The 26971-nt window shown below is 49.3% G+C and overlaps 1 protein-coding gene across 1 annotated transcript in view; it reads right to left on the bottom strand.

Moving 5' to 3' along the window:
- Positions 1-26971, bottom strand: part of TDRD5 (tudor domain containing 5) — a gene marked incomplete at both ends in the record, with an annotated part of 586386 nt that overhangs the window by 465577 nt on the left and 93838 nt on the right. Inside the window, one exon of the mRNA XM_082265311.1 lies at positions 11092-11148. Coding sequence (XP_082121437.1) covers positions 11092-11148 — 57 coding nt within the window. The remainder of the gene's footprint in view (positions 1-11091; positions 11149-26971) is intronic.

The raw sequence follows: 26971 nt of genomic DNA, 5'->3' as shown, positions 1-26971 counted from the left end.
CACACCTGAGTCACCGACGCCTGATGGCGGAAGGCCCAAGACGCACGAATCTCTCTGGTAGAGTGCGCTGTGACAGGGAAAGGAGGAACCTGATCCCTAATTGAATAGGCCTGCACAATCGTCTGCCTGATCCATTTTGAAATGGTTGCCGCAGACGCAGCCGTACCCTTTCCGAGGTCCCTCAGGAAGAACAAAAAGACAATCCGACTTTATGAAGGATTTTGTAGACGACAGGTAAACCCTGATCGCCCTTACCACATCCAAGGAATGCAAGTCAAGCTCCTTAGGATGCTTAGGCTTCGCACACAGCAAAGGTAAGACAATATCCTCGTTGAGATGGAAGTCCGAGCCCACCTTCGGAAGAAAGGACTGATGAGGTCGCAAAACCACTTTATCCCTATGAACAACCAGATAGGGGGAGCGGCAAGACAGGGCCGCCAACTCTGACACTCTGCGAGCCAATGTTATCGCCACCAGAAAGGCAAATTTCCGTGACAGCACTGGCAGAGGAATCTCCCGGATGTTCTCAAAAGGAGGATGTTGCAAAACGAACAGAACCAGAATCAAGTCCCAAGGAGGCAAGGGTGCCCTCCTAGAGGGAGCCAGATGACGCACCCCTTGAATGAAGGTGCGGATCAAGGAATTCAACGCCAAAGGGCGTTGAAAAAGAATGGCCAGCGAAGACAACTGGCCCTCAATAGTGGTCAGCGCAAGATGCTGCTCCACACCAGTTTGCCGGAAAGCCAACACTCTCGCCACCGAAAAGGAGCGTGGATGGAACCCCTGTGACTCGCACCAGGCGAAATAAGCCTTAAAGGTAAAGCGACTGTAAAGCAGGATGGAAGATCGGCCCTTGAGACAGAAGATCGTCTCTTAGCGGTAGCAGCAAGGGAGGCTCGACGACCAGTTGCATGATTTCTGCGTACTAAGACCGGCGCGGCTAGACTGGGGCCACCAGAAGCACCAACCTTGGTTCCGAGACCAACCTGCGAAGCAATCTGGACAACTGAATCGGGGCAAAGGCATAAATCAGTCATGCCGATCCCAAGGCACCACCAACGCGTCAGAGGCGTCTGCCAGAGGGTCGCGCGTTCGTGCCACGAATCTTCCCACCTTGTTGTTGAGACGAGACGTGAACAGATCCACGTCCAGGGATACCCACCGCGCACACAGCACCTAAAAAACACCTTCGGGTGTAGGGACGATTCCCCTTGGTCCAGGGTCTGGCGACTCAGATAGTCCGCCTGCCAGTTCTCCACACCTGGAATGTGAACTGCCGAAATCGCTGGGACCTGCGTCTTGGCCCAGGACAGAATCTCGGCCACTTCCTTGACCGCCCGGGCACTCCTGGTGCCCCCTTGGTGATTGATGTAAGCCACCGCAGTTGTGTTGTCCGTCTGCTCACGCACGGGGCAGCCCCGAAGACGATCCGACCAACGGAGCAAACAGAGCCTGATTGCCCGCCGTTCCAAGACATTTATCGGCAGGGAGAATTCCCCCTCCGACCAAGTGCCCTGGGCAGACAGATTGCCCAGAACTCCACCCCAGCCCGACAGGCTGGCGTCCGTGGTGACCACAGTCCATAGCAACGGACGAAAGGACTTGCCCTACTTCAGAGCCGGAGACTGGAGCCACCACAGGAGATCCGATCTGACTTGGGGGCTCAAAGAAATCCTCCTTTCCAAAGACTGAGGATGTCTGTCCCACCGGACCAGAATCTCCGCTTGAAGAGATTTCGTGTGAAACTGTGCAAATGGGATCGCCTCGAAAGCTGACACCATAAAGCCCAGGGACCGAATGCAGGTCCGAAGCGAGGAGAACTCGTTGTCCCTGAGGGACCTGACCTCGTCCTGCAGGATCCGGAGCTTGTCCTCAGGAAGAAAGACCTTCGCCTGGGCGAAGTCCAGAAACATCCCCAGGTAAGGGAGGCGAAAAGAAGACAAAGTTGACTTCTGAAAATTGATGGTCCACCCGAACTCCTGGAGCGTCTGAACCGTGATCGACAGATCGCGCAAAAGAGTGGCTCTGGAGCTCGACCTTAATAGGAGATCGTCAAGGTACCCCGAGGATGGCAATCCCCTGTACCGGCAGCAAGGCTAGAATAGGAGCCAAAACTTTGGTAAAAAACCCTTGGAGCCGAAGCGAGGCCGAAAGGCAACGCCACAAACTGATAATGCTCCTCCGCTATTGCGAATCGGAGGTACCTCTGATGACCCTCGAAAATAGGGATGTGTAAATACGCATCCTTGAGGTCAATGGACGCCAGGAAATCCCCTGGACTCAGGGATGCTACCACCGACAGGAGGGACTCCATTCGGAACTTCTGAACCTGCACAAAGCGGTTTAGAAACTTTAAGTCCAGAATCGGACGCACCTTGCCCTCCTTTCTGGGCACTGTGAACAGATTTGAGTAAAACCCTGGAAATCTGTCCCGCTGTGGAAGCGGACAACTACCCCTTGGGCGAGGAGATCCTGAACCTCCGATGGGAGATCTTGGAAACGATCAGGGGTTAAATGAAGATTTGAGGGAAAGGGCGTGATCGAAACTCGATCTTGTTCCCTGACCGAATGAGTTGTTGAACCCACCTGTCCGGAATCTTGGCCAGCCAAGGTTCGGGAAAATAGCACAGACATCCCCCCACCCCTGAAACGGGTGAGGGCGCCCCTTCAGGTCAAAGCGGACTGAGCAGCTGTGCCAGAGTAGGCTTCTTCTGGCCACTAGAGGCCTTGAAGGACTTACCTTTGTCTTGTGCCTTGAAGGAACGAAAAGAACCCTGGTTAGATTTAAAGGAGGGACCCCGCTTGCCACTAAATGATTTTCCCCTGGACACCTGGGGCAACAGAGTGCTCTTTTCCCCACTGATCCCCTTGACCAGTTCATCCAGAGAGTCCCCAAAAAGACGACTCCCCCGCATAAGGAATGTCAGACACCAGCTTTTTAACCAAACGATGCAACGAATCGCAACTGCGATCGCTGAAAGTCGTGCGGCTAAAGGGGCCTCATCTAAGGCCGCGTTAAACAGGTATAAAACAGCCTAACCCATTTGATCCACCATCTCCAGAGCAGCAGGAGAGGCAGAGTCAGTAATCAGAGTGCGCTTAAGCGCCTTGGCCCACTCCACAACAGCCTGAGAGACCATTACCGAAGCGAACACGGGTTTCAGCAAGGAACCCGCTACCATAAAGATGTGGAGGGGAAAAGTTTCCACCCGCCTATCTGCCGAGTCTTTAAACACCAGAGAATCCTCCGCTGGCATTAGGAGGCCTTATTTAACCTGGACACAGTGTGGTTCACCTTAGTAGCCGCAGTCCAGCGAGAATCCACCGGATCCGCAAAGGGATAACGATACTGAAATCTCTTTGGCACCACAAAAACTGAATTTTTGTAAAATCTTACCTGTAAAATTCCTTTCTCTGAGTCCTCCGACAGTCGCCGCCGCCTCCAAGTCATCACTGTTGGGTATTGACTTCCACTCCGCAGGAGTAGCTAGGCATAAAGACTTAGTCAAATGAACAAAGGCATTTGCATATACACACCCATGGGGGCTGTCCCATCTGGTCAATACCCCCCTGCAGTGACCACTCCCAACTCAGTTTGGTAGCATAGCAGTAGGTAATAAGAACCACAAAAGAGGGGCGGGGGCGGCGACTGTCGGAGGACTCAGAGAAAGGAATTTTACAGGTAAGATTTGACAAAAATTCCGTCATCACTGTTGGGATGTCCCGAAGCAGTATAGACATAAGGGGTGGGAGACGCAACCGTAGAAAACTGCAACGCAGTACCCACATCAGAGAAAGGAACCTTACATGACAGTAAGAGAACCTGCTGGGCAACAGAAAATAATGCTCAACAGGAGCAACAGCCCAGGAAAGCAAATACCAACAGCCAGGGACCCACAAAAAAAAGGGTCCTTCATGGCACAGCCGCACAGAGAACCTTGCGGCCAAAGGAAGCATCAGCTGATGCCAGAACATCTACTTTGTAGAACTTAGAAAAAAGTGTGCACCGACGATTAAGTCGCAGCCTTGCACACCTGGGCCACCAAGGCCCGACACCAATAGGTCCAGGATGCACTCACAGATCTGGTAGAGTGCGCCTTAACAGGGAAGGGAGGAACCCGTTCCTTCAAGGCGTAAGCCTGTGCAATGGTCTGTCTGATCCATTTGGCAATAGTCGCTGCAGATGCAGCCATGACCTTCCGAGGTCCCTCAGGAAGGACAAAGAGGGAATCCGTCTTCCGAAAGGATTCCGTAGACGACAGGTAAACCCTGATCGCCCTGACAACATCCAAGGAGTGCAGAGCAACCTCCTGAGGATGCTTAGGCTTTGTACAAAGCGAAGGCAGGACAATGTCCTCATTAATGTGGAACCCAGAGACCACCTTAGGAAGAAAGGAGGGATGCGGACGCAAGACCACCTTATCCCGGTGAATCACCAAGTATGGAGAACGGCAAGACAACGCTGCCAGTTCCGACACCCTGCGAGCCGAAGTGATCGCCACCAAAAAAGGCAACCTTCTTAGACAGCAGAGACAACTATATATCCCGAATGTTTTCAAAGGGAGCATGCTGTAACACGGACAGAACCAAGTTCAAGTCTCACAGAGGTAAGGGCTCCTTCCTGGGAGGAGCCAAATGTCGCACACCTTGAATGAAGGTGCGAACCAGAGAATGAGATGCCACAGGGCGTTGGAAAAGAATAGCCAGTGCGAACACCTGGCCCTTGATCGTGGCCAGCGCCAGGCGCTGGTCCACCCCAGACTGGAGGAAAGCCAACACTCTAGACACAGAGTACGAGCGAGGGGAGAACCCCCTGGACTCGAACGAGGCGAAATAAGCCTTCCAAGTACGGTAATCGATCTTACCAGAGGAGGTTTTCCTAGCCTTGACAAGGGTAGGAATGACTTCAGAAGAGAGACCTCTGTCCCACAGGACCTGGGTCTCGACAGCCAGGCCATTAAAGCCAGCGGTCGTAAGGCAGGATGGAAGATCGGACCCTGAGACAGGAGATCTTCCCATGGAGGCGCCACTGCCAGGTGAACAACGTCGGCGTATCAGGACCGGCGTGGCCAGTCCGGTGCCACCAGAATCACCAGGTGCTGTTCCGAGACTAACCTGCGGAGGAACCTGGATAGCAACTGAATCGGAGGAAAGGCATACATCAGACGATACTGATGCCAAGGGGCCACTAACGCATCTGAGGAGTCCGCCAGCGGATCGCACGTTCATGCCACGAACCTTTTCACCTGTCGGTTTAGCCGAGACGCGAACAGAGCCACGTCCAGGGATCCCCACTTCGCACACAGCATTTGGAAGTGAACTGCTGAGACCGCCGGAACATGAGTCTCGGCCCAAGACAAAATGTCGGTCACCTCCCTCGCCGCCCGAGCACTCCTGGTGCCCCCTTGGTGGTTGATGTAAGCCACCGCGGTAGCATTGTCCATCTGTACCCGGACAGGACGGCCCCGAAGACGGTCCGACCACTGGAAGAGACAGAGTTTTATCGCTCGCAATTCCAGCACATTCATCGGGAGGGAGGACTCCTCCTCCGACCAAGTGCCCTGGGCAAACAGGTTGCCCAGGACTAGACCCCAGCCCGACAGGCTGGCATCCGTGGTAATCACCGTCCCCACCTACGGACGGAAGGACTTGCCTTCCGCCACCGACAGGAACTGGAGCCACCACAGAAGAACCAATCTGGTCTGACGACTCAAGGAGACACTCAGATCCAGGGACTGAGGCAGTCTGTCCCACCTGTCCAGGATCTCCGCTTGGAGAGCCCGCGTGTGAAACTGAGCAAAGGGTATCGCCTCGAAGGCCGACACCATAAACCCCAGGCCCCGCAATACAGGTCCTGAGTGACAAGGACGGGTTGTCCCTGAGGGACCTGAGCTCGTCCTGCAAGGTCCGGAGCTTGTCCTCCGGCAAGAACACCTTTGCCTGAGCAGAGTCCAGAATCATTCCCAGATAGGGAAGACGAACCGATGGAGACCACGTCGATTTCTGAACGTTGATGGTCCATCCGAACTCCTGGAGCGTCTGTTGACTGCCCTGGGTCTTGAAGGGCTTGCCCTTGGATTAGTTCCGAAAAGCACGAAAGGACCCCTGAGTGATCTAGGCGCAGAACCCCGCTTGGCTTGAAAGGACTTGTTCTTCGGGTTCTGGAGCAGCAAAGTGCTCTTGCCCCCTGTGATGCCTTTTACCAGGGTATCCAACGCCTCGCCAAAAAGGCGAGAGCCAGCATAGGGAAAATCAGCAACTGTTTCCCGCGAGGACTGGTCAGCCGACCAGCTCCTCCGCCATATCAGTCGCCGGTTAAGCACCGAGACACTACAGAGGCGTGCCACTAAAGGGGCCTCATTTAAGGCCGCATCACACAAATACATGATTCCTTGGTGAATTCGATCCACCATTTCCAGCCGGGCAGGCGGAACATCATCAGAGACACGAGGTTGCTCCTAAGCACCTTAGTCCATTCAGCCACCGCCTGAGCCACCAAAACGGACGCGAGAATGGGTCTGAGCAATGAGCCCGCCATCGTATAGGAATGGCGGGCTAGAGACTCCAACCGCCGGTCCGTGGGATCCCGGATCCTTTAAATCGGCGATTCCCGCGGTCCCCACTGCAAATGCAGAGCAAGTCCTGTGCTACAGGAAACTGCAAAAAAATGAATGCTAGCAGGAATGCAGGCAAGGGAATAAAATAAAAGCCCCCAACAGTGTGCTTTACTCGCCCCACGCTGCTGAACGATCTGAAGGAGAAGAAAGAGGAAGTGACCTCACGCCTCTAGAGGCAGAAAAAGCCACAAGAAAAATGGTTGCCAATACAAGTCTATGGGAAAAGCTCTGGGGAAATGGCCGCGGTCCACATAAGGACATTTTGCCCACACTAAAGATGGCGCCCGATCGGTGCCAACAGCATAGCAGAAAATGGCTGCTGCCCTCATTATGAGGCCAAAAAGCCTGCCCACACCTAAAATGGCAGCCGCGCGATTTCGCGCCGATTGCGGCCCCCACACACCATGTACTGTACCCCAAATAGTTGACCAAAAGCACCTCAGGGGTAAAGGAGACCCCCACAACCCCCCATACAGCGGTGGAACCGCCACAGCGCCCCCGCAGGGACCGGGAAGGGACACACAGGGACCACACCTACAGACATGAGGGAGGACATCACAGAACCCATACCGAACTGCTGTCCCCATAAAAACAGAGGGCCCACATACACACCCGACAGACATGGTCAGAGACAGAGGGGTAGCATGGTACTCACCGGTCCAGTGAAAACGTGGGTACCGCTCTGCGACAGGAAGCCTCCCACTCTGAGAGGGGGTGCCGTCAGCCGAAGGGGACGCTAGCAACTCGCGGGTGTACCGCGGTTGAGACATCCCGGCGAAGATAGTGACTTTGCAGGCTCGACCCTGGAGTCGAGGACACAGTCGTTTGCGAGGCCTGGGCGTACCAATAACCTGCTAACGCTCAATGGCAGGCTGGGATTCCGTAAGGCTCTAGAATAACCAGTGCGATTCCCAGCTCCGCAAACGCTGTAGTCTTCCGAAGTCCGACTACCTAAGAGCAGGAAAAAATAAAAAGCTATCTATTAAAAGAAAAAATACTTTTCCAGAGAGAAAACATAAAAAAAAGAAAAAAAGCTGAGACCGCAGCCCCAGCCAGGGAATAGCCAGCAGCAAACTGAATTGGGAATGATGCTAGCTGGGGGTATTGACCATAGGCACAGCCCCCTGTAGGTGTGTCTATACACAGTTTTGTGAATATTCTAACAAAATCTTCTGCCTAGCTTACTCCTGTGGAGAAGGCCAATACCCAGACGTGCAGATTGTATGAGTGGGCGGCGACAGTCAGAGGACGTAAGAGAAAGTAACTTTATTGAAGAAAGAGTTAAAAAACATAGCAGAAGAAAAAAAAAAAATTAACAATCGTGTACTGTCATACAAATAACAATAGGGTGAGATAGTACGCAGAGTAAGACCAGTACATCCATACATAGCCCTGAGTAGCACCTTATCCCGCAGAGGGCTCCTGAGTCAATCTATCCCAAATTTTGTTAAATTTCGCAGGGCAACCCCTTTTAATATAGATCAGACGCTTATAAGGCAGGACTTTATTGACCTCCATCTTCCAGGAGGGAAGGGTGGGCGGTGTAGCTCGCATCCATTGCCTGGCTATACACTTCCTAGCGATAAAAAGTGAAGAAAAGTCGTAGTAGGCTTGTCTAGATCCCCGTCAGGAAAGATGCCCAGCAAACAATATTTAGGGCAGAGAGTTAGGGGGGGACCCCATATCATCATGTAGGAAATTGTACTACTTGTCTCCAATATTCCTAGATCAAGGGGCACTGCCAAATAAGATGGAAAAAAGTGCCCGAATGCGAAGAACACATAGGGGTTATGGTTCCTCTTATACCTAGCGAGTCTGAGAGGAGTGAGGTATGAGCGTTGGAGGATATACAACTGAGTCAGTCGATCAGAGAGTTTGGGGGAGACCAGCTTGGTAGCATCCAGAGCATCTTCCCACTCCTCGTCCTCCAAGGCACCCACATCCCCCTCCCAGGGACCCTTAAGGGCATAGGCAAGCTTAGTTGAAGAAGGTAGGTGGAGATCAGAGCAGAACTGGGTGGTGAGCGGTTTAGGGTTTTGCCCGGTTATCACCTCTAGCACGTCGATTGGATCAGTCAGAGGAGTGGAATCCCTGAATTATGTTCTAAATGCATGGCTGAGTTGCAGATATCAAAAATACATATGGGATGGAATATCAAAGTCTGCTTGAAGTTGTTCAAACGATTTAAGGGCAGCATTGGTAAGAACGTGGACGAGCAGGTAAACCCCCCGGGAGCTCCACATCTGGGGGTCAGGAATAGACAGGAATTCAGACAGAGGGGAATTGTGCCACAGTGGTGTATGGCCATGGTGCACAGGGAGGTCCAGCCGAGTTGAAACCACCTCCCAGATCCGACGGTACTAAAACAGCAGAGAGCAGCGATCTACAGAAGTCCCGTCCCCACTAGTCCACCAAGTAGGGCACTCAGTGGGTCGGAGGAGGGCCGGGACCATGCCAGATACATCAGCCATAGGGCTCTGTCCCTGTCAGTGTTGGTTAGATGAAAGAAGCGGGACAACTGGGCAGCCAAATAGGCACTGAATTCCGAGACCCAGTGCGGAGCTACGCTCTGCAAGCGCTCACTGGCACACACTGGGAGACCGCAAAGCTCAAATATAGCCAGTCCGAAACCCAGCCGGCAATTATTCCCCCCCGACCCCTGCAACCGGGACGCCCGCCGAGAACCATGCTGGCCCGCTTGCTTAATTACCGAGACAAGGAAACCATCCTGAGGCTGGCGCGGGAAAGGCGAGATGTTCAATACAACGGGGTGCATGTCTCGTTTTATCCGGACTTTTCCGCTGAGGTGCAGAGGAGCAGGGCGAAATTCTTCGCCGTCAAGCAACGACTGCAGAAACTACAGGCCTTGTACGCTATGCTGTACCCGGCGAAGCTTCGTATCATTGCTGGAGGTCGACACAAGGCTTTCCAAAACTGCTGTAAAAGCAGACAGGGGCTGCGACCCAGAGGGGTTCTGTAGGTGAAATTGTGTCCTGGGATTTAATTTGCACCGAATATGAAAAAATGCAGTGTCATTTTAAGAAAGTCGCAAAAATGTGATCTGCACCGCTGCACCTGCGGTACTTCAAGTCCCAGCCTAACACAGCCTGCAGCAGTGTGAGTGAGGAATACCTACAGGGACCCCAAAAACATTACCAAATGTCTGGAGGTTTCAGGAACGTTTGGTGCAGAAGATAGAAACGATCTGACACAGGAAATAAAAAAGCACCTGGGCCATGCCTAGAGCCTTTAGTGTCTTCCCTTGCTGTCCAGCGATCGTGGACTACAAGAAAATGACCACCCCGTGCATTCAAATGGCGAACTATCAAAACATGGCTGCCCATGCATTGCAATGAGAAAACTTTTTTCCTTCACGCAGAGCAAAAGGTCTACAGCAAAATGGCGGCCCCCACGGCACACCATGCGGTCTCCAGGACCCCCAGGGGTTTCATCAGACAAGAGGCATCGGAGGGTCCCCAGAAGGAGAACCCACCAGGAAAGACATTCTCCCCCCCCCCCCGCAGCGGCCACAATATAACCGCCCTCCAGAGGAAGGATCCTATGGGGGGGGGACCTTAGGGGGGCCTGGTATCCCTGAGAGGTCAGGGGAACCGAGGGATACCCGAGGATCCGACTATTCCATGGAGGGGGCCCACGTCCACCCCGAGACCGCCAGAGGAATGGGGGGAAGCACTTACTCCCCATACCACGATATCAGGTAGGTGCCACTCCAAACAGACTACCTCCTACCCGGGGTGGGGCTGCTGACAGCCAGGGAATAAGCTGCAACTCAGAGTATCCCAGGTCGTTCGCATCCCGGCGAGGAGTTCCACTAACAGGCTCACCCCCGTCCATCAGAGCTCTGGTGTGGCGAAGCTTAGTCCTGGACTGTAACCTGCTCACGCTCGCTGGCCAGGCTGGGAGACCTTAAGGATCTAGAATATACAGTCCGAAACCCAGTCAGCTGTTGCTTGTAGCTCTCACAGAAACTCGAACAAAATAATCACAAAAAGAAAAGGTTCCCAAAAATAAACCGCTAAGACCGAAGTCCCAGCAGGGAACTAGGTCCTACTCCTAAACTAGGCAGAAAACTGAGGGCTATAGCAGAGTGTGTGGGTGTATGCCTGCAGGGACTGCCCCATAGGTGTGGTAAAGCTTTTTCCTGCCTAGTGTCCTACTCCTGTAGGGGGCAGCATAACCCAATGGTCAAGAAGATATGGAGCTGCGTCTGTCAATGAACGATCGAGAAATACTGATTTTAACTTGTAAACAACATGTGTTAGAAATAGGCCTGATCCTTAAGTGATTAAACAACATGGACCATTGTATTTACAGAATTTATTGAGTATTGGATCTTTTAAACAGCTGCTCAAAAGGATGAACTTTCATATTATCTAATAAAACAAAGTAAAAAAAAAAAAAAAAACACACACACAAAGTGAAAAAAAAAAAAAAACACAGCAAAATACAGTACCTTGTACAAAACTGGAAGTTTTGAAATAGATAGTCCTCCTGGATATTTGTTAACAACCTGTTAAATGAATGAAAATTTTTAGAGCAATGTTATGTTATGTCTAGTTTACTTTTTCAGCTCAAATTTTAAACTGTTGACATTTCAAAAACAAATCTTTCCTCCCTAAACCTCCAAAGCTAACCTAAACTAGAACCCCCACACTGCAGCTGCTTACATGCTCCAGCAAAAGAACCATGATCTGCTCCTAGTCACATCCTAGTTTCCATTCGCCAGATAAAGCTGGCAGTTTGTGCAGTGAGCCCTCAAATGTACAAGGCCATAATCTGTAGCTAGAGACCCTCAGACGACAGGTGCAATACAAGCATGGTAAATCTGTTACTAAATGAATGCAGGTGCTGAAATCCCTTACACACACAACTGCTAGAAATCTTTTGCTAGATAAAACCACAACCAGATTTTTACTCACCAAGTACCTCACTCTGTTGCCAACATGCTTGATAGTTTTCCCTCAGTTTATAGCGATTAAAAGGAAATTTGACTTACCTGTAAAATCTGTATCTAGGAAAAAAGCACAGTAGAGGCTGGATATTTATAGACACTGGGTTATAGGTTGCAGTGATTCGACACATCCCACCTTTGGCTTACCCCATCCTTACTGTACAATACAGGTTTGTAATTCAACATTCAGCAGTGAATCAGAAGAGTGGGCAACAACAAGGCTACAGACTAGGGATTTAAAAATTATCGTGGGGCTGATTATGGAGACAGATAGCCACTTATTTTGGAGTATCGGCATCGGCCAAAAAACTTGCTGATGTTGCTTCCAGTGGTTGGGGACAACACCCCCCCCCCCCCTCCTGAAGCTCCACTTGGGTCTCTCGTCCCACCAGGATGCCGAAGACCCGAACAAAGCCGCAATCGGCTTTGAGCAGGTTTTGCAATGTAATAACCCAGAAGCGTTGTCATGACATCACTTCCAGTTACTGGAGCCTTAAAGAAGCCTACTTAAAAAAAAAAAAAAAAAGACAGCATTAAAAACAACCAAACCTTTTGGCGTTTTGAATGCTTTTAGGTGTAGAGGAGGGGTTTGGGGTATTTTAGATCCCAGATCCTTCCATAAAGAGTACCTGTCACTGCCTATTATTGTCACAAGGGATGTTTACATTCCATGTGAAAGCAATAAAAGTGATCCAAAAAAAAAAAAATAAAAAAAAAAGAAAATTAAAAAAAAAAAACAAGGACAGTGTAAAAATAAAAACTTTAAATGTGCAGAATATCGGCACCTAATATGTGCTAACGGCTGGAAAAATGGGATTCTTGACTTACCGTAAAATCCATTTCTCTGGTGTTAATTCACGGACACAGCTCCCGATTCCCTATAGGAGCACATGGACAGTCGCAGGGGGTATACACCCACATTCCGCTATAGGCACTCAGTTTTGTTGCAAGCAGTGTCCGAAGAAAGCCCCACTCCACTAAGGGGAGGGTGCCGTGTCCATCAATGAACAGCAGAGAAATTGATTTTAGGGTACGTCAAAAATCCCATTTTCTCTTTCGTATATTGAGGGACACAGCTTTTGATTTTTATCAACCATTGGGAAATCCCAAAGCAGTGTTAAACATGAGGGGTGGGAAAACATCAGAAAAAAAATTCCCAAGGCTAACCATAGCCAACCAGATAACATGGAGCTCAACAATAACAACTTGAGCTCACCTGAAAAAAAAAAACAATACACACTCAAAGAGGTCCTCTATGAAGTAACAAGTCTTGCACTGCCCCAAAGTGACCCCGTAAGCGATCTGGGGACGAGTGCAGAATGGAAGGGAAGAACCTTTCCAGAGGAAAAGACAAACTGTCAAAGACAAATGACTTTGTGGACCCACCTGACCTGTACCCAGAGAGGTCCACGGATCCGGAAATCAGCGAAGATGTCGTCCCACCTCAGATACGGGTGAGGGCATCCCATAATGCAGAGGAAGCCTTGTCCGCAGGTCTGGAAGAGCCCCTCCTAATTTGCCAGACCAGGTCCTCTTGGAACCTCCGGGGAAGGCCCTGAAGGACTTTTATCCCTTGAGGGATAAAAAAGGCCTCTTATGAGCCAAGAAGAACGACCCGCGTCTGTGACGGAGCTCCTTGCCCTTGGTAGACTGCGGAAGAAGAGTACTCTTCCCCCTGTGAGACCCTTAATGAGGTCATCCAAGGAAGCTTAAAACAGGCTATCCCCCCACAAGGGGAGATCAGATAAGACCTTCTTAGATGTCTGGTTCGCAGGCCAAAAATGGGGATTTGGTCCCAGCATATGGCCATATAGTGCTCAAGCCCACCACTACGTCAAAGTACCCCATTATCAGTGGGTGGCTGATGGTCCTGCAGCGCTAAAAGGGGTAGGTGTCCTCCACAATAATGGCAACATAGTTGCCATCAAAGATTAAACCACCACCCACTATGCCACCCCTTCCAAGGGAAGTTCTAAGCTGGCCGCATGGCTGAGCATGATTGTCCGACTTTATCCAAACCGGGGAACCGCGTAGCCGACTCGAACAGTGGAACATGCAAAGCATGATCGCTCTGAGCTCCAGAATATTGATCGGCAAGGAAGACTCTTCTGTCGCCCAAGTCCCCTGGGCACAGAGCTTCCCTAGCACTCCACCCCAGCCTGACAGGCTGGTGTCCGCGGTGACCACTGTTCAGAACAGTGGCAAAAAGGACTTGCCCTGACATAAAGCCGGTGACTGGATCCACTAAGATAGAGCCAACTTTGTGAGATGGCTCAAACAAATCTTCTGGTCCAATGACCGAGGATCCCTGTTCCATTTTGCCAGAATCACTTTCTGCAAAGGCCTCGAGTGAGACTGCGCAAACGGGACCGCTTCGAAGGTGGATACCATCAGGCCCAGGGCCCTCATGCAAGCCCACAAAGAGGACTGATCGGTTTTTCATCAGCAACCTGATCACCCTTTGCAACTTATGTAGCTTTTCCAAGTGGAAAAAGACCCTTGCCATTGCAGCGAAGTGACCCGTACGGATGGCGACAGAGCAGATTTCCTGAAATTCATCGTCTTACTGAATTCCTGAAGGGTTTGAACTGCAATTGAGATGTTGCCCAACAGATTCGAATAAGAGTCTGCTCGCAACAGGAGATCGCCCAAATATCCAAAAATGTAAATTCCTCTCTGACGTTACAAGGCCAGTACAGGGGCTAGGACCTTGGTAAAAACTCTGTGGCGTTACCCTTTGGTCTTGCCTCCACTTCCAAACAAAGTGCTCCTCTGCCACCGCAAAGCAGAGGAATCACCGATGTCCCTCGAATATGGGGATGTGCAGATACACATCTGATATCGATGGGAGGCCAGAAAATCCCCCTGATTCAAGAACACCACCACCGACCGAATGCACTCCATTCAAAACTTCTGCACCCGCACGAAGCGGTTCAGAGCCTTGAGATCCAGGATTGTACGCACCTTGTACCTGGAACAAATCAGCTCGTGAACCCATTTGTCTTGAACAAAGGAAATCCAGGGTTCCTGAAAGAAGCACAAACGTCCCCCCACCCCAGAAACGGGTGAGGGCACCCCTTCACGCTGAAGAGGACTTGTCCGCAGAAACCGGGCTGACTGGCCTTGGGCTTGCCCCAGTGCTTCCTAGTCCCTCCAGAAGCTCTGAAAGGCTTACCTTTTTCTTGCGCCCCGGAGGCATGACAACACCGCCTAGGAGCAGGAAAGTAATGTCCACACTTAGCACGGGGTGTTTTACCTTTAGAGGCCTGAGGAAGAAGAGTACTCTTCCCGTCAGTCAGACCCTTAATCAACTCATCCAGTGAGTCGCCAAACAAATGCTCTCCCAGAAAAGGGAGATCTGTCAGGCCTTTCTTGGAAGCCTGGTCAGCCGACCAGCTCTTCAGCCAAACTATATGCCGAAAAGCAATCCCCACAGCCGAAACTCTGGCCACCAGGGAAGCTGCATCTAGGGACGCATCACACACAAACACCAGGGCCTGAGCAATCTTGTCCAAAAGTTCAATCAGCTCCGGGGGTGAACTATGTAAGGGTCCAAGTTCCCTTTCAGAACCTTAATTCATTCTGTAACCGTCTGCGATACCAAAACAGACACAAAAAACAGTTTTAGAATAGAACCCGCCAACACGTGAAGATGGCGGGAAAGGGATTCCACCCGCCTGTCCACCAGATCCGTAAAAAAAAAAAAAAAAATCCTCCAGAGGTACAATAGTAGATTTGTTCAAACTGGAGACCGGGTGGTCCACCTTAGGCAGCACTGTCCAATGGTTGGAAACCGTCTCAGCAAACGAATACCGGCATTTAAAGCGCTTAGGCACTACTAGAATGTGCTTGATGCACTGCCATTGATCATTAACAATATCATGAAAAGTCTTGGGACAAGCGAAAACTTGGCCCGACTTTTGGGTCTTGCGGGATCCAAAAGACACCCACGTCCCTGCCGGCGTGGGCTTATCTGCCAATTGCAAAGTTTCCCTTACTGAAGCAATCAGGGCTTACAACAGAGCACATTCCCATGCTGCAGCTGAAGAACAAATGTCCTCTTCACCATCCGATTGCGAGGACAGTGACCTCTCAGGTAGGGGGGGCGTTCGTAGCGACCATATCAGCCTCTGACAGTGGACCCCACCAAAGATGGAGAAGACAGCGGTCGTTTTCGGCTAGGAAACCTTTTTCATTACAAAATCAACTTTTGTCGCCAGGCTTTCCAGAGCTGCTGAAATCGCAGCCAGCGACTGCGATCCGGACGGTCCAGGTGTCGCACTGAGCGGGTCGGAGGGTGAATTTACAGCATGGGACTTCATAATCAATGTAACAGAAAAACTGAGAACTATCACTTTAAGAAGAGCTGATCGCAGCGGTCTTGGGAATGCCCCTTAAATATACACTGACAGCAGTGTGCAGGGAAATGCCCACAAAGACCCCAATACTGTACTACCTCCAGAGAAAAACTTCCTGAATCTGACTATGCAGCAGGAAGAAGAATCTAGAAGTGACCTCGGACTGGATGTGAAAGGTCACGCTGCCTGTGTAGCTCAATAGGACTACACAAAAATGGATGCCAATGCAATCAAATAGGAAGCACAGGGAAAATGGCTGCCCCATACAAGTAAATGGAAAAAAATGATACATTGCCCACACTTAAGATGGCGGCGCCCACGGCGTGCCAATGCGGCCAGGGATCCCCGTAATGAAGGCTTCAAGGATCTACAACCAGACCCAGCAAGAAACAAGGTACGACTGCCACACCCCTCAGGACGCCAGGTGCCCCAGTTACAAAGCCCCCTATGGGGATGGGAGATTGAGACAGGACACAGGGCCGGGTACTTGACAGGCCAGGAGGATCTTTCAGGAAGTCCAGGTCCTATTATACCCAGGAGAGGGCCCACATCACCCCAAGACCACCAAGGGACAAGGGGGGGGGGTCACATTTACTCACCATACCATGGACCGGGTGGTCTCCACTTCGGGTAGACCGCCTCCCACCCGAAGTAGGGGTGCTGCCAGCCGAGGGGTACGCTACGACTCAGGGCGTTCCAGGTAGTGGCATCCAGGCAAGACATCCACTTGTAGGCTCGTCCCCATCCAGAAAGGGGTACCGTCGTGGCGAGACCTAGTGCGGGGCTATAACCGGTTTACGCTCGTAGGCCAGGCTGGGGAGACCTTAAGGATACAGATTATCCAGTGCGAAACCCCAGCCAGCATTGCTTGCAGATCACCAGGAGGATCCTCTGAACACTAGCTAGCAAAGTAAGTAAAGAGAAATAGAACCAAAATTTTCTGAAAAGAATAAAAAACGGAGACCGAAGTCCCAGCAGGAAACCTAGGTCCTACTCCTTCTCTAGGCAGAAAAAATGGTTTGCTGGAGCAGAGGGTGTGTGGGTTATGCCTGTGGGGACAGCCCTGTGGGCGTGGAGATTTAAATTTTTCCTGCCTAGAACTGCTCCTGCAAGGGGAAGCTAACCCAATGGCTAATGAAGATGGAGGCTGCGTCTGTCAATGGGCGATAGAGAAAACTGGATTTTTCTCTTACCGTAAAATCCTTTTCTCTGAGCTTCACTGACGGACACAGCACAAGCTCCTTTGCTGCTTTGAGTTGTGTATTCTTCTCACACTGTTACAAACTGGAGTCATATAGCAGGAAGTGATGGTATACCCCCTGGGACTGCCTCAGGGGCGTAGCCAAAATTGTTTCCACCTACTCCTACTCCTGAAGAGAGAGCAGCATAAGCCCAAGGGTCTAAGAAGACATGGAGCTGTGTCCCTCAGCAAACCTTAAGAGAAAAGGATTTTACAATAAGACAAAAATCCATTTTTCTCTATCGTTCATTGACGGACACAGCTCCAAAACCTTCTTAACCAATGGGATGTCCCAAAGCAGTGTTAAACATGAGGAGAGGGAAAAACACAGCAGAAAAAATTCCCAAAGGCTAAACATAACCAACCAGGTAACATGGAGCTCAAACAGGAACAACTGGAGCTCACCTGAAAACAATACACTCTCAAGGAGGACAAGGTCCTCTCAAACAGTGGCCTGAAAAACCATGCAGCCATAAGCAGCATCCACTGATGCTAGTAAACCCACTTTATAAAATTTTGTAAAAGTGTGCACACAACCAGGTGGCCACCTTGCAAACCTGTATCACTGACGCATGATGGCGGAAATCCCACTAAGCGCCCCTGTAGAAAGTGCCTTAGCAGGGAACGGAGGAACCTGACCCTTGATGGAATATGCCTGCACCACCGTCTGTCGCGGCAGACGCGACTAACCCTTTGCAAGGTCCATCCGCAACACAATGTCTTCATTCAGATAGAAACAACCTTAGGAAGGAAAGACCAGGGCAAAGCACCACTTTATCTCTGTGAGATACCAGATAAGGTGAACAACAAGACAACGCCACCAGCTTCAACACCCTGTGTGCAAGAGTAATAGCCACCAAGAAGGCTACCTTCTGGGACAATGTAAGCAGAGGAGGCTCACAAATTTTTTTAAAAGGCGGTTACTGGAGAACCGACAGCACAAATATGAGATCCCACGGAGGCAACAGAGACCGTACGGAGGGAGCCAAGTAGCGAACCCCCTTAAGGTGCTAACCAAAGAATGCGTAGCCAAAGGACGGTAAGCGACGACCACCAAGGCCGAAAACCTGGCCCTTGACTTTACTTAATGCCAGGCGCTGCTGAACACCTCGTTGGAGGAATGCCAAAATCCTAGCAGGGAACGAGGGTAACCCCCAAGAGACTCAAACCACGCAATGTACATCTTCCAGGCGCAATGGTAAGTCTTCCTAGAGGTAGATTTTCTAGCCTTTAACAGCGTGGGAATCACAGATTCAGACAACCCTCTATCCTTCAGCACCTTGCTTTCAACAGCCAAGCTGTTAAAGCCAGCGACTGTAAAGCAGGATGGAAGATTGCCCTTGGGCCAACAGATCTTCTCTGAGAGGAAGTCTCCAAGGGGCATCTGTGACTGGCAATACCAGATCAGCGTACCAAGACCGGCGAGGTCAGTCTGGGGCCACTAGGATGACCAGATCCCTTCTGCCTCAATCCTTCGCAGAAGACTCGGCAGAAGTTTTAGCGGGGGAAATGCGTACATCAAATGATACTGGCCCCAAGGAGCCACCAGTGCGTCTGGTGTCGGCCAGAGGATCCCGAGACCTTTCCTCAATTCTATGTACCTTCCTGTTGAGACGAGAGGCCAACAGGTCCACCTCGGAAGTTACTCACTGGAGACACAATTGAACCTCCCAAGAAGCCAGGACACGTCTTGTGCCCCCTTGGAAATTGACATACGCCATGGCCGTGGCGCTGTCCCACTAAATCCTTACTGGGCACCCCTAAAGGCGATTTGTCCAATGAGCCAGACAAATCTTATTGCCCGAAGTTCCAGTATATTGATCGGTAGTCTTGACTCCTCCAGATTCCAGAACCTTTGAGCACATCCGTGCCCAAAATGCCTCCCCACCTGGACAGGCTGGCAACCGTGGAGAACCGTCCAGTAAGGGGAAGGAAGGATATGTCCTGTCGAAGCGCCGGAGAGCGAAGCCAAAATATTAGGGACCCTCTCGTATCCCGGCTCAACAGGATCAGATTGTCTAGAGACTGGATTCTTGTCCCACGTGGCAAGAATCTCTCATTGCAGAGGTCTCAAGTGGAACTGTGCAAACGGAAAAGCCTTGAAGGTAGACACAATCAGGCAAAGCACCCGCATGCAAGTCCTGAAAGATGACCGACTGCTGCACAACAGGAACCAAATCGCATCCTGTAGCTTTTGGAGTGTTTTTTCTTTCCCTGGAAGAAACACCCTGGCTGAAGCAGAGTCCATAGTCAGACCAAGATAGTCTAACTTGGTGGACGGAATCAGAGAAGATTTTTGGAAGTAAAATTTCCAACCGTACTCCTTTAGAGTCCATACAGTAATTTCCAGGTTCTCCTTTGGAGCAGTCGGAGACTCTGCTAGCTGAAGCGTCCGGGTACCCAGTACCGCAATCCCCTGCTGCCGCTACAATGCCAACACCGGGGCCAACACTTTTGTGAAAATCTGAGGAGCGGAGGCGAGACCAAAGGGTAGTGCCATGACTTGATAAAGCTCTTCGCCCATGGCAAAGCGGAGGACACACAGATGACCAACATATTGAAATATGAAGGTAAGCGTCCTTGAATGTGGGGATGCCACTACCGCACAAATAGACTCTATTCAAAACTTCAGAACCAGCACAAAGGGCAGGGGGAAGCTGTTCCCTCTACAGATCATGGCGCAAAAGCATTGACCACTCCATTAAAGTCTGGGACACCAATGCTATGGTGAACACCGGCCTAAGGACCGAACGGGCCACAGTAAACATGTGGCGGACCAACGTCTCGGCTCTCCTATCAAAGGGGTCTTTAAAAGCCGGCGACTCCTACACGATTAGAGTAGATTTATTCAGCCTGGAACCTGAAAATCCACCACAGGTGGGACTGTCCACTTTTTTAACAAGGACTCTTCAAAGGGAAACTGTCTAGCAAAATGCTTAGTCACCGACTTATTGCGTTTAGGTCACCGACTCGCAACAATTTTGTCAAAATAGGCAGGAAAAAGGAATACCCTTGCCGCTTTTGGGAGCTGTGGGTACCAAAGGGGACCGCCACTACCGACAACGCAGCAGCTGCATCCTTCATTTTCAAAGTTGCCCACACCGAAACAATCAGTGCATCCACCATGCGTGGCTGCAGTAGAAGAAGAATTGTCCTCACTAACAGAGTACTCTAAGCGTGTTGACACAGACCCAGTAGGGACGCTACATACTAAGCTCACCCTTAAAAAAACATATCAGGGGAGACTGCCGACTGCGAACCCACAAGGAGACGCCGGCGAAGGGACCACAAATGGACCACCTATGAGACCCCGCAACGGGGTCGCCATAAGAGCCCACCATAAACGACATAAAATAACATAGCCCCCCTTAGGGGGCTAAAAGACTCACGTTGACGGTTTATAGGGGCTGGGGGGAAGGGAGGGGAACCCGGGGGTCGGAACCTCGGATGACTTGGGATGGTTATTCCTGAGGTTAAAAAATCTGATGACTGCTGAGCTCCATGCCAGATGGGATGTGGCTTTCTTTGAGAAGTACATTGCTGACGGCATGGTGCCCAGGAGCCTCAGATGGGAAGATTTTCCCCAAAGCGATGTGGAGGATTTAAATGAATGGTCCTTATTTTTTAATAAGGCTGGTTGAGTCTTTTAAATTTCATGTTGTCCAAAAAAAGACTAAAAATTATTAAATTGGATGAGGAAATCAATTTAATCAAAGAGAAACTTAGCTCTTTTAAAAGTAAGGATGAATACAAAAATAAGTGGGAATCGCTCAAAAAACATCTGGGAAAGGAGGATGCCGAACAAAAAGCAAAAAAACCCAAAAAATTTGCTAGGGATTTGGGGGATTACAACTCCCAAAAAATTTTTAAGTGGCAAACGATTAAAACTGTGACGGTGTCCACTCACGATTTGGACAACCAAATGGAGGTGTCTTCTGTCTCTAACCCGGTTGTTAGTCGCCCTACTGATGTAGGGGTGGGTCGACCCTATTCCCCACTTCCCCAGCCACCCCAATGGAACTCTCAGGGCAGAGGGAGAGGCAGGGGGAGGGGTAGGGGTAGAGGTAGAGGACGTTCTTCTCACCCACATCATTCCGGAGGGAGCATATCTACAAATAATAGGTTTGCTCCCCTGGTTCACCACTTTACCACTAGAGCATTTTGCGGTCTTACGTCTGGGCCACTTTTTGCGATTTGGCGCTGTGCGACTTTAACTGACAATTGCGCGGTCATGCGACGCCATACCCAAACTAAATTTACGTCCTTTTTTTCCCACAAACAGAGCTTTCTTTTGGTGGTATTTGATCACCTGTGCGATTTTTACTTTTAGCGCTATAAACAAAAAGAGCGTTTATTTTGAAAAAACAATATTTTTAACATTTTTTTATATGAAATTCCCCCCAAAAAAGATGTAAAAAACAATTTTTTTTTACATTTTTGACCAATTTGTTTTCTGCTACCCATGTTTGGTAAAAAAAAAAAAAATCGCAATAAGCATATTTTGATTGGTTTGCGCAAAAGTTATTGTGTTTACTAACTAAGGGAAAGATTTCTGTCATTTTTGGTGTTTTTTTTTTTTAACGAGTAATGGCGGTGATCTGCGATTTTTTTTGCGGGACTGCGACATTGCGGTGGACAGATCGGATCCTTGACTGACATTTTTGACACTTTTGGGGGTACCAGTGACATTACTGCAGTAATCAGTGCTATAAATATGCACTGTTACTGTAAAAATGACACTGGCAGGGAAGGGGTTAATTTTATTGGAGAGGGAGGGATTAATGTATGCCTGGTGCTTACTAACGTGTGGGGGGGAGGTGACTGAGTGAGCCAGGGACAGATCGGATGTTCAGCTATGCTGAACACTCCGATCTGTCACTCCCTGTCACTTAGGGGATCCGCCCGCTCTGTTTACACAGGCGGGCGAATCTCCAAACTGGATTCCCCGACGATCGGGGCAGAGCAGCGCTGCCTACAGGGGGAGGAGTCCAGCGACGTAGGTCTACGTCGCTGGACGATAACGAGCCACTGTGCCGCGGTAGCAGCACAGTGGCTAGTGGTAAAGTGGTTAATGAGATTAGGGAGCCAGAACATTACATGACCACTCACCCCCAGTTGGGGGGGGGACCCCCTATCCGACAGGGAGGATGGCCAAGTAACTCTGGCCCTGATTATTATCAGGCACCTCCATCCCAACAACATGACCAATTTTTTGGAGGTGGGGATAGACAGTATTAAAATGTACCCTATGAAACCCACAATCAGCGTTTTTTTTCCCGGGGTCACTCCCAAAACAAAAAGGCGAAAAAATCCAAAAGGGGGACAAGAGAGGGGAGGAGACTCCGCCAAAAAAAGGAGGAGTCTCTAAATGACGGGGGTCTTTTTAACCTCAGCTCTGCCCCAATTTCCAACAATGAGAAACATGTTCTCAATAGGGGCTTGAAATATGCCCCCCCCCCCCCCCAAAGCAATTAGATAAATTTGGGACATTTATCGACCTTCAGAAATATGTTAGAAAAATTAACACCAAGAGGTACCTTACTAACAACCCTATTAAATCTAAGCTTGAGTACAATATGGGCATCAAAAGCAAACATTTTTCCAATGCTTCAACATTCATTCCCCCGAGCCCCGTGGCTCCCGCTGTGGCCGTGTTTAGGGATTTGGTGGCTAAAGATATTGATCAGCTCCAACTGAAAAAATGTGGAATGAATTCTGCTTTCAATAGGGGCCTTAAGTCACTTAAGGAACGAAAGGATATCGTGGTGAGGCCTGCGGACAAGGGCGGCGGAATTGTCATTATGGATTCCGCCGCCTATGATGCAGAGATGCTCAGATTTTTGTCGGATAGGGAGACCTATTTACCCCTAAGGGGGGGATCCGACACGCAAATACAAAAAGGAATTGGTCACCCTGGTCAATGAGGGGTTTGACAGGAAACTTCTAACCAAGAAATAAAAAGCCTTCTTGGTGCCTTCTGCTCCTAGGGAACCGGTTATGTACTTCTTGCCCAAGGTACATAAGGATCCGGTTTGCCCACCCGGGAGACCTATTGTTAGCGGTATAGATTCCGTTACTTCCCGGGTGGGCAAATACATTGACCATTTCCTACAACCCTTGGTTGTCAAAATGCCCTCATACCTGCGTGATTCTATGCATATGATCAACGAACTTAATAATATCACCTGGCGGGACAGTTATATATTGGTTACAGCGGACGTTTCGTCCCTGTATACCATATTGCATCAGCACGGTAGGGAGGTGGTGTCACATTTTTTGGGGCTCGAAATTCTTCTAAGCTTTCAGAGAGATTATATAATTTCTCTTCTAGACTTTGCAATGTCTCGGAATTACTTCTGGTTTAATGGCATCTTTTACTTGCAGAACAGGGGGGAAGTTCGCGCCCAGTATGGCCAACCTGTTCATGGCCAAGTGGGAGGAGGATGTCGTCTGGAATGTGCCTAGGCCGGAGCTTGTGCTCTGGCGTAGGTACATCAACATCCTCTTCCTTTGGGATGGCTCGAGGGATTCCTTGCAGGAATTCATGGAGACCCTCAACAATAACCAGAGAGGCATTAGCCTTACATACGAATCAAGTAGTATGGAGATTCATTTTTTTGGATCTAAAAATCTGAATAGAAGAGGCCCAGATTGTGACATCAACGTTCTTTAAGCCGACTGACAGGAACGGATTCATAGATACCACGAGTTGCCATCATAAGGCGTGGTTGGAGTCCGTTCCTGTCAGTGTTTGCGCTTGAAGCGTAATTGTTCACGGAGGGAGGATTTCCTGGGGAAACTTTTACCCTTAAGGGCAGATTTTTAGAAAAGGGTTATGATGAGTCATTAAATGAGGCCATCGCCAAAGCCGACTTTCGGGTTAGGGAGGATCTTTTGCAACCCAAACAGAGGGATTCACAACAATCCTTTGGTTTTGCTTTCTTCTCGTCATATTTGACCCAACATTTTTCTGTAAAAAAGATCCTACACCGTCATTTGCGTATTTTGAAAAATTATGGGGTGTTGGGCCCCCTCCTACCCCCACAGCCTCAGGTTGTTTATAGGGGAGTTCCCCCCCTGAGGATACAAGTGGCTCCTAACATTAGAGACCCTCCAAAGAAAGTCTCTTATTTTCCAGCAGGTGGGAGGGTTTTATAGATGTAGGAGGTGTGCTATCTGCAAATTGAACGTAGAAAAAAGGAGACGTGTTGACACATTTAAGTCGGGGGCCACGGATCAGGATTTTACCATAAAACCGTTCATATCCTGTACAACCAAATACGTGGTATACCTCGTGAGGTGTCCATGTGGCCTTGACTATGTTGGCCGCAATATCCGAGAGCTTCATGTGAGGCTCAAGAAGCATGTGGCCAACATAGTCAAGGGTTTTCCCAAACACAGTCTCTCGCGTCATTACGACGAATGCCATCAGAGAGACCCCAGTGGAACTTTGTTTTTGGGCATCGATAGATTCTCAGGCCATTGGAGGGGGAGTAACCTAACGAGGGGCGTATCAAGGCTTGAGACAAGCTGGATTTATAGGCTGAAGTCCTATACCCCTTGGGGCTCAATATTGAATGGGATTTGAATGCCCATATCAATAACTCCTAGCAATTTTTCAACATAAAAATAATGTTTTATAGTTCCTGTTTTAGAGCTAAGTTTCTGATGCTTTTAATAGTATTTTGATATCTGTTGTCTAATGTTTTTTAAGAATCATTATATATCTGTGATTATATATGCATTTTAATGTATTTATGATTGTATATGTATCTTGACTGAGTGGGCCTCCTCGTTCCTTAGGTGTGTTCTGCATTGGCACCAGTAGATGGCGCCGTCTCCCCCATGTTACGATTTTATACCTAATTGCATTTATATTCATGCTTTGATGTTTGGCTAATGCGAAAAAATATATCTTGAATAAGTGCATAGGGATTGCGGTTGAAGATTTGGTTACTTAATTTCGTTGCGGGGGTACTTTGATCGATTTTTCGATCCCCCGGAGGGTGCTATTGTATCTTCTTCCCCTTTCCAGCTTAACGTTGTTTCCGGTGTGTGGAGCGCATCTCCGACTTCCGATTACCAAGTATCTGTGATTGTTCCGCCCTCCTCCGCAGCTATATATGGTACGAGCGCACCTCGAGTCCACACCCCTTGAGAGATACCTACTTTTATCTTGTAAGTGTTATTCTTATGTGTGCAAATAAAGCAATGTAGCAGTCTACGCTATGTTAGTGTCCCTGCCTTTTTTTGCATATTATACCATCTACCGAGCCTGCCAGCCTGGGATTGGAGAGCGGGATTATCTGTTTCCACAATCGTGTGCTTGAGTCTATGTGATCTCTGTCATGGGGGTCCATTGCAGCTGGTAAGGAGTGGTGATTGGAGTGCTTTCCGGTGGTGGTTCTTCGGTTCTGAAGTTGCCTCATCTTCTTACAAGTGTGGGATGCATCTTTAAGGACTGCTTTCTTCTCATTCATTTGGGACTGTACTATAGGGTTTAGCGCCACAGTTATTGTTTTAATAGAGACCAACGTTCAACTCCCGCCCCCCCCCCCCCCAACTTCACCCTAAAGGTGCACCCACAAACACCCCCCACAATTTGAACAAACAAAAAGCAACAACAAGAACAAAACGCACTTATCAAGAAGATAATGGTTTAAAGCCAATCCACCAAAAAATCCAATGTACAACACGACCTAGGCACCAATATGTCCCTTTTCAAACCCGCCACACCTCTACCTGAACAAAACTCCAACTCACTTCCCAACACTACGCACCCCCACACACAGACACTTCCCTCCAACTCCAATCCAGCACCATCCTCACTAGCTTCCACTATCAATCTACAAGACTCAACTTTTTTAGAATTGATTCACCTGAGAGCCCCCACTTTCACTTCCGACCCCTCCCAATTCGTTTCCACACCGGCACCCTCATCCCCAGACCCACCCAATTTTGGTTCTTCCCACACTGACCTCTCTGTTATTAATCTTTCTGACTATAATCTATCCTCCAACGAAATTGAGGTCCTGTCTAAAGGCCTCAGCTTCTGTCCAAGTATGAAATTGGATAGATTCGACTTCATTAAAGATCTGCATCTCTTCGCTCGGAAATTGAATTTTTGTTTGACAAAGACAAGGCCACTGAGACCTCGCAATCCCAAAAAGACCCGATCCTCGATACACTAATCTCACTACTAGAGGAAAATTATGACCTCATCGATCAAGTAGATCTGCCTTCTTTATTGGCAGGCATAGATTCACAAAAGCCCACACCTATGAATCGAGGTTTGTCCCTCAAGAAAAAATCCGACAAGTTTCCCCAAACACTTAACCCCCACGTTGCCGCCTTTGTCAAACTCGTGACCAAAGAAGTTGAAAAACTCAATATCAAAAAACCGGCCAATACAAACATTACATCCAATCAAAGACTAGCTATTCAAAAACTAAAACAAAACCAATCCATCACGATTAAGCAAGCTGACAAGGGCGGCAACGTCGTTATCATGAACAATCATGATTATGTCACAATGTGTCTAAAGATTTTAAAAAATCTTAACTGGTACAGGAGAATTCCAGCCGATATTGTCACTAAATACCAGCTGGAATTCTATAAAATAGTCGACACGGCGTACCTCAATGCAGTCATCCCAAAGCACACCTGGGAATATATATCTGCACAGCCTTTCCCATTACCCCTACCTTTTACGCCCTCCCCAAAATACATAAGGACGCCACGAATCCACCAGGGCGTCCAATTATTTCGGGGAGAGGTTCGGTGT

The sequence above is a fragment of the Pelophylax lessonae genome (genome assembly GCF_965119305.1).
Source record: "Pelophylax lessonae genome assembly, chromosome: 8".
Classification (NCBI taxonomy): domain Eukaryota; kingdom Metazoa; phylum Chordata; class Amphibia; order Anura; family Ranidae; genus Pelophylax; species Pelophylax lessonae.
This window is presented reverse-complemented; position numbering and strand designations above follow the sequence as displayed.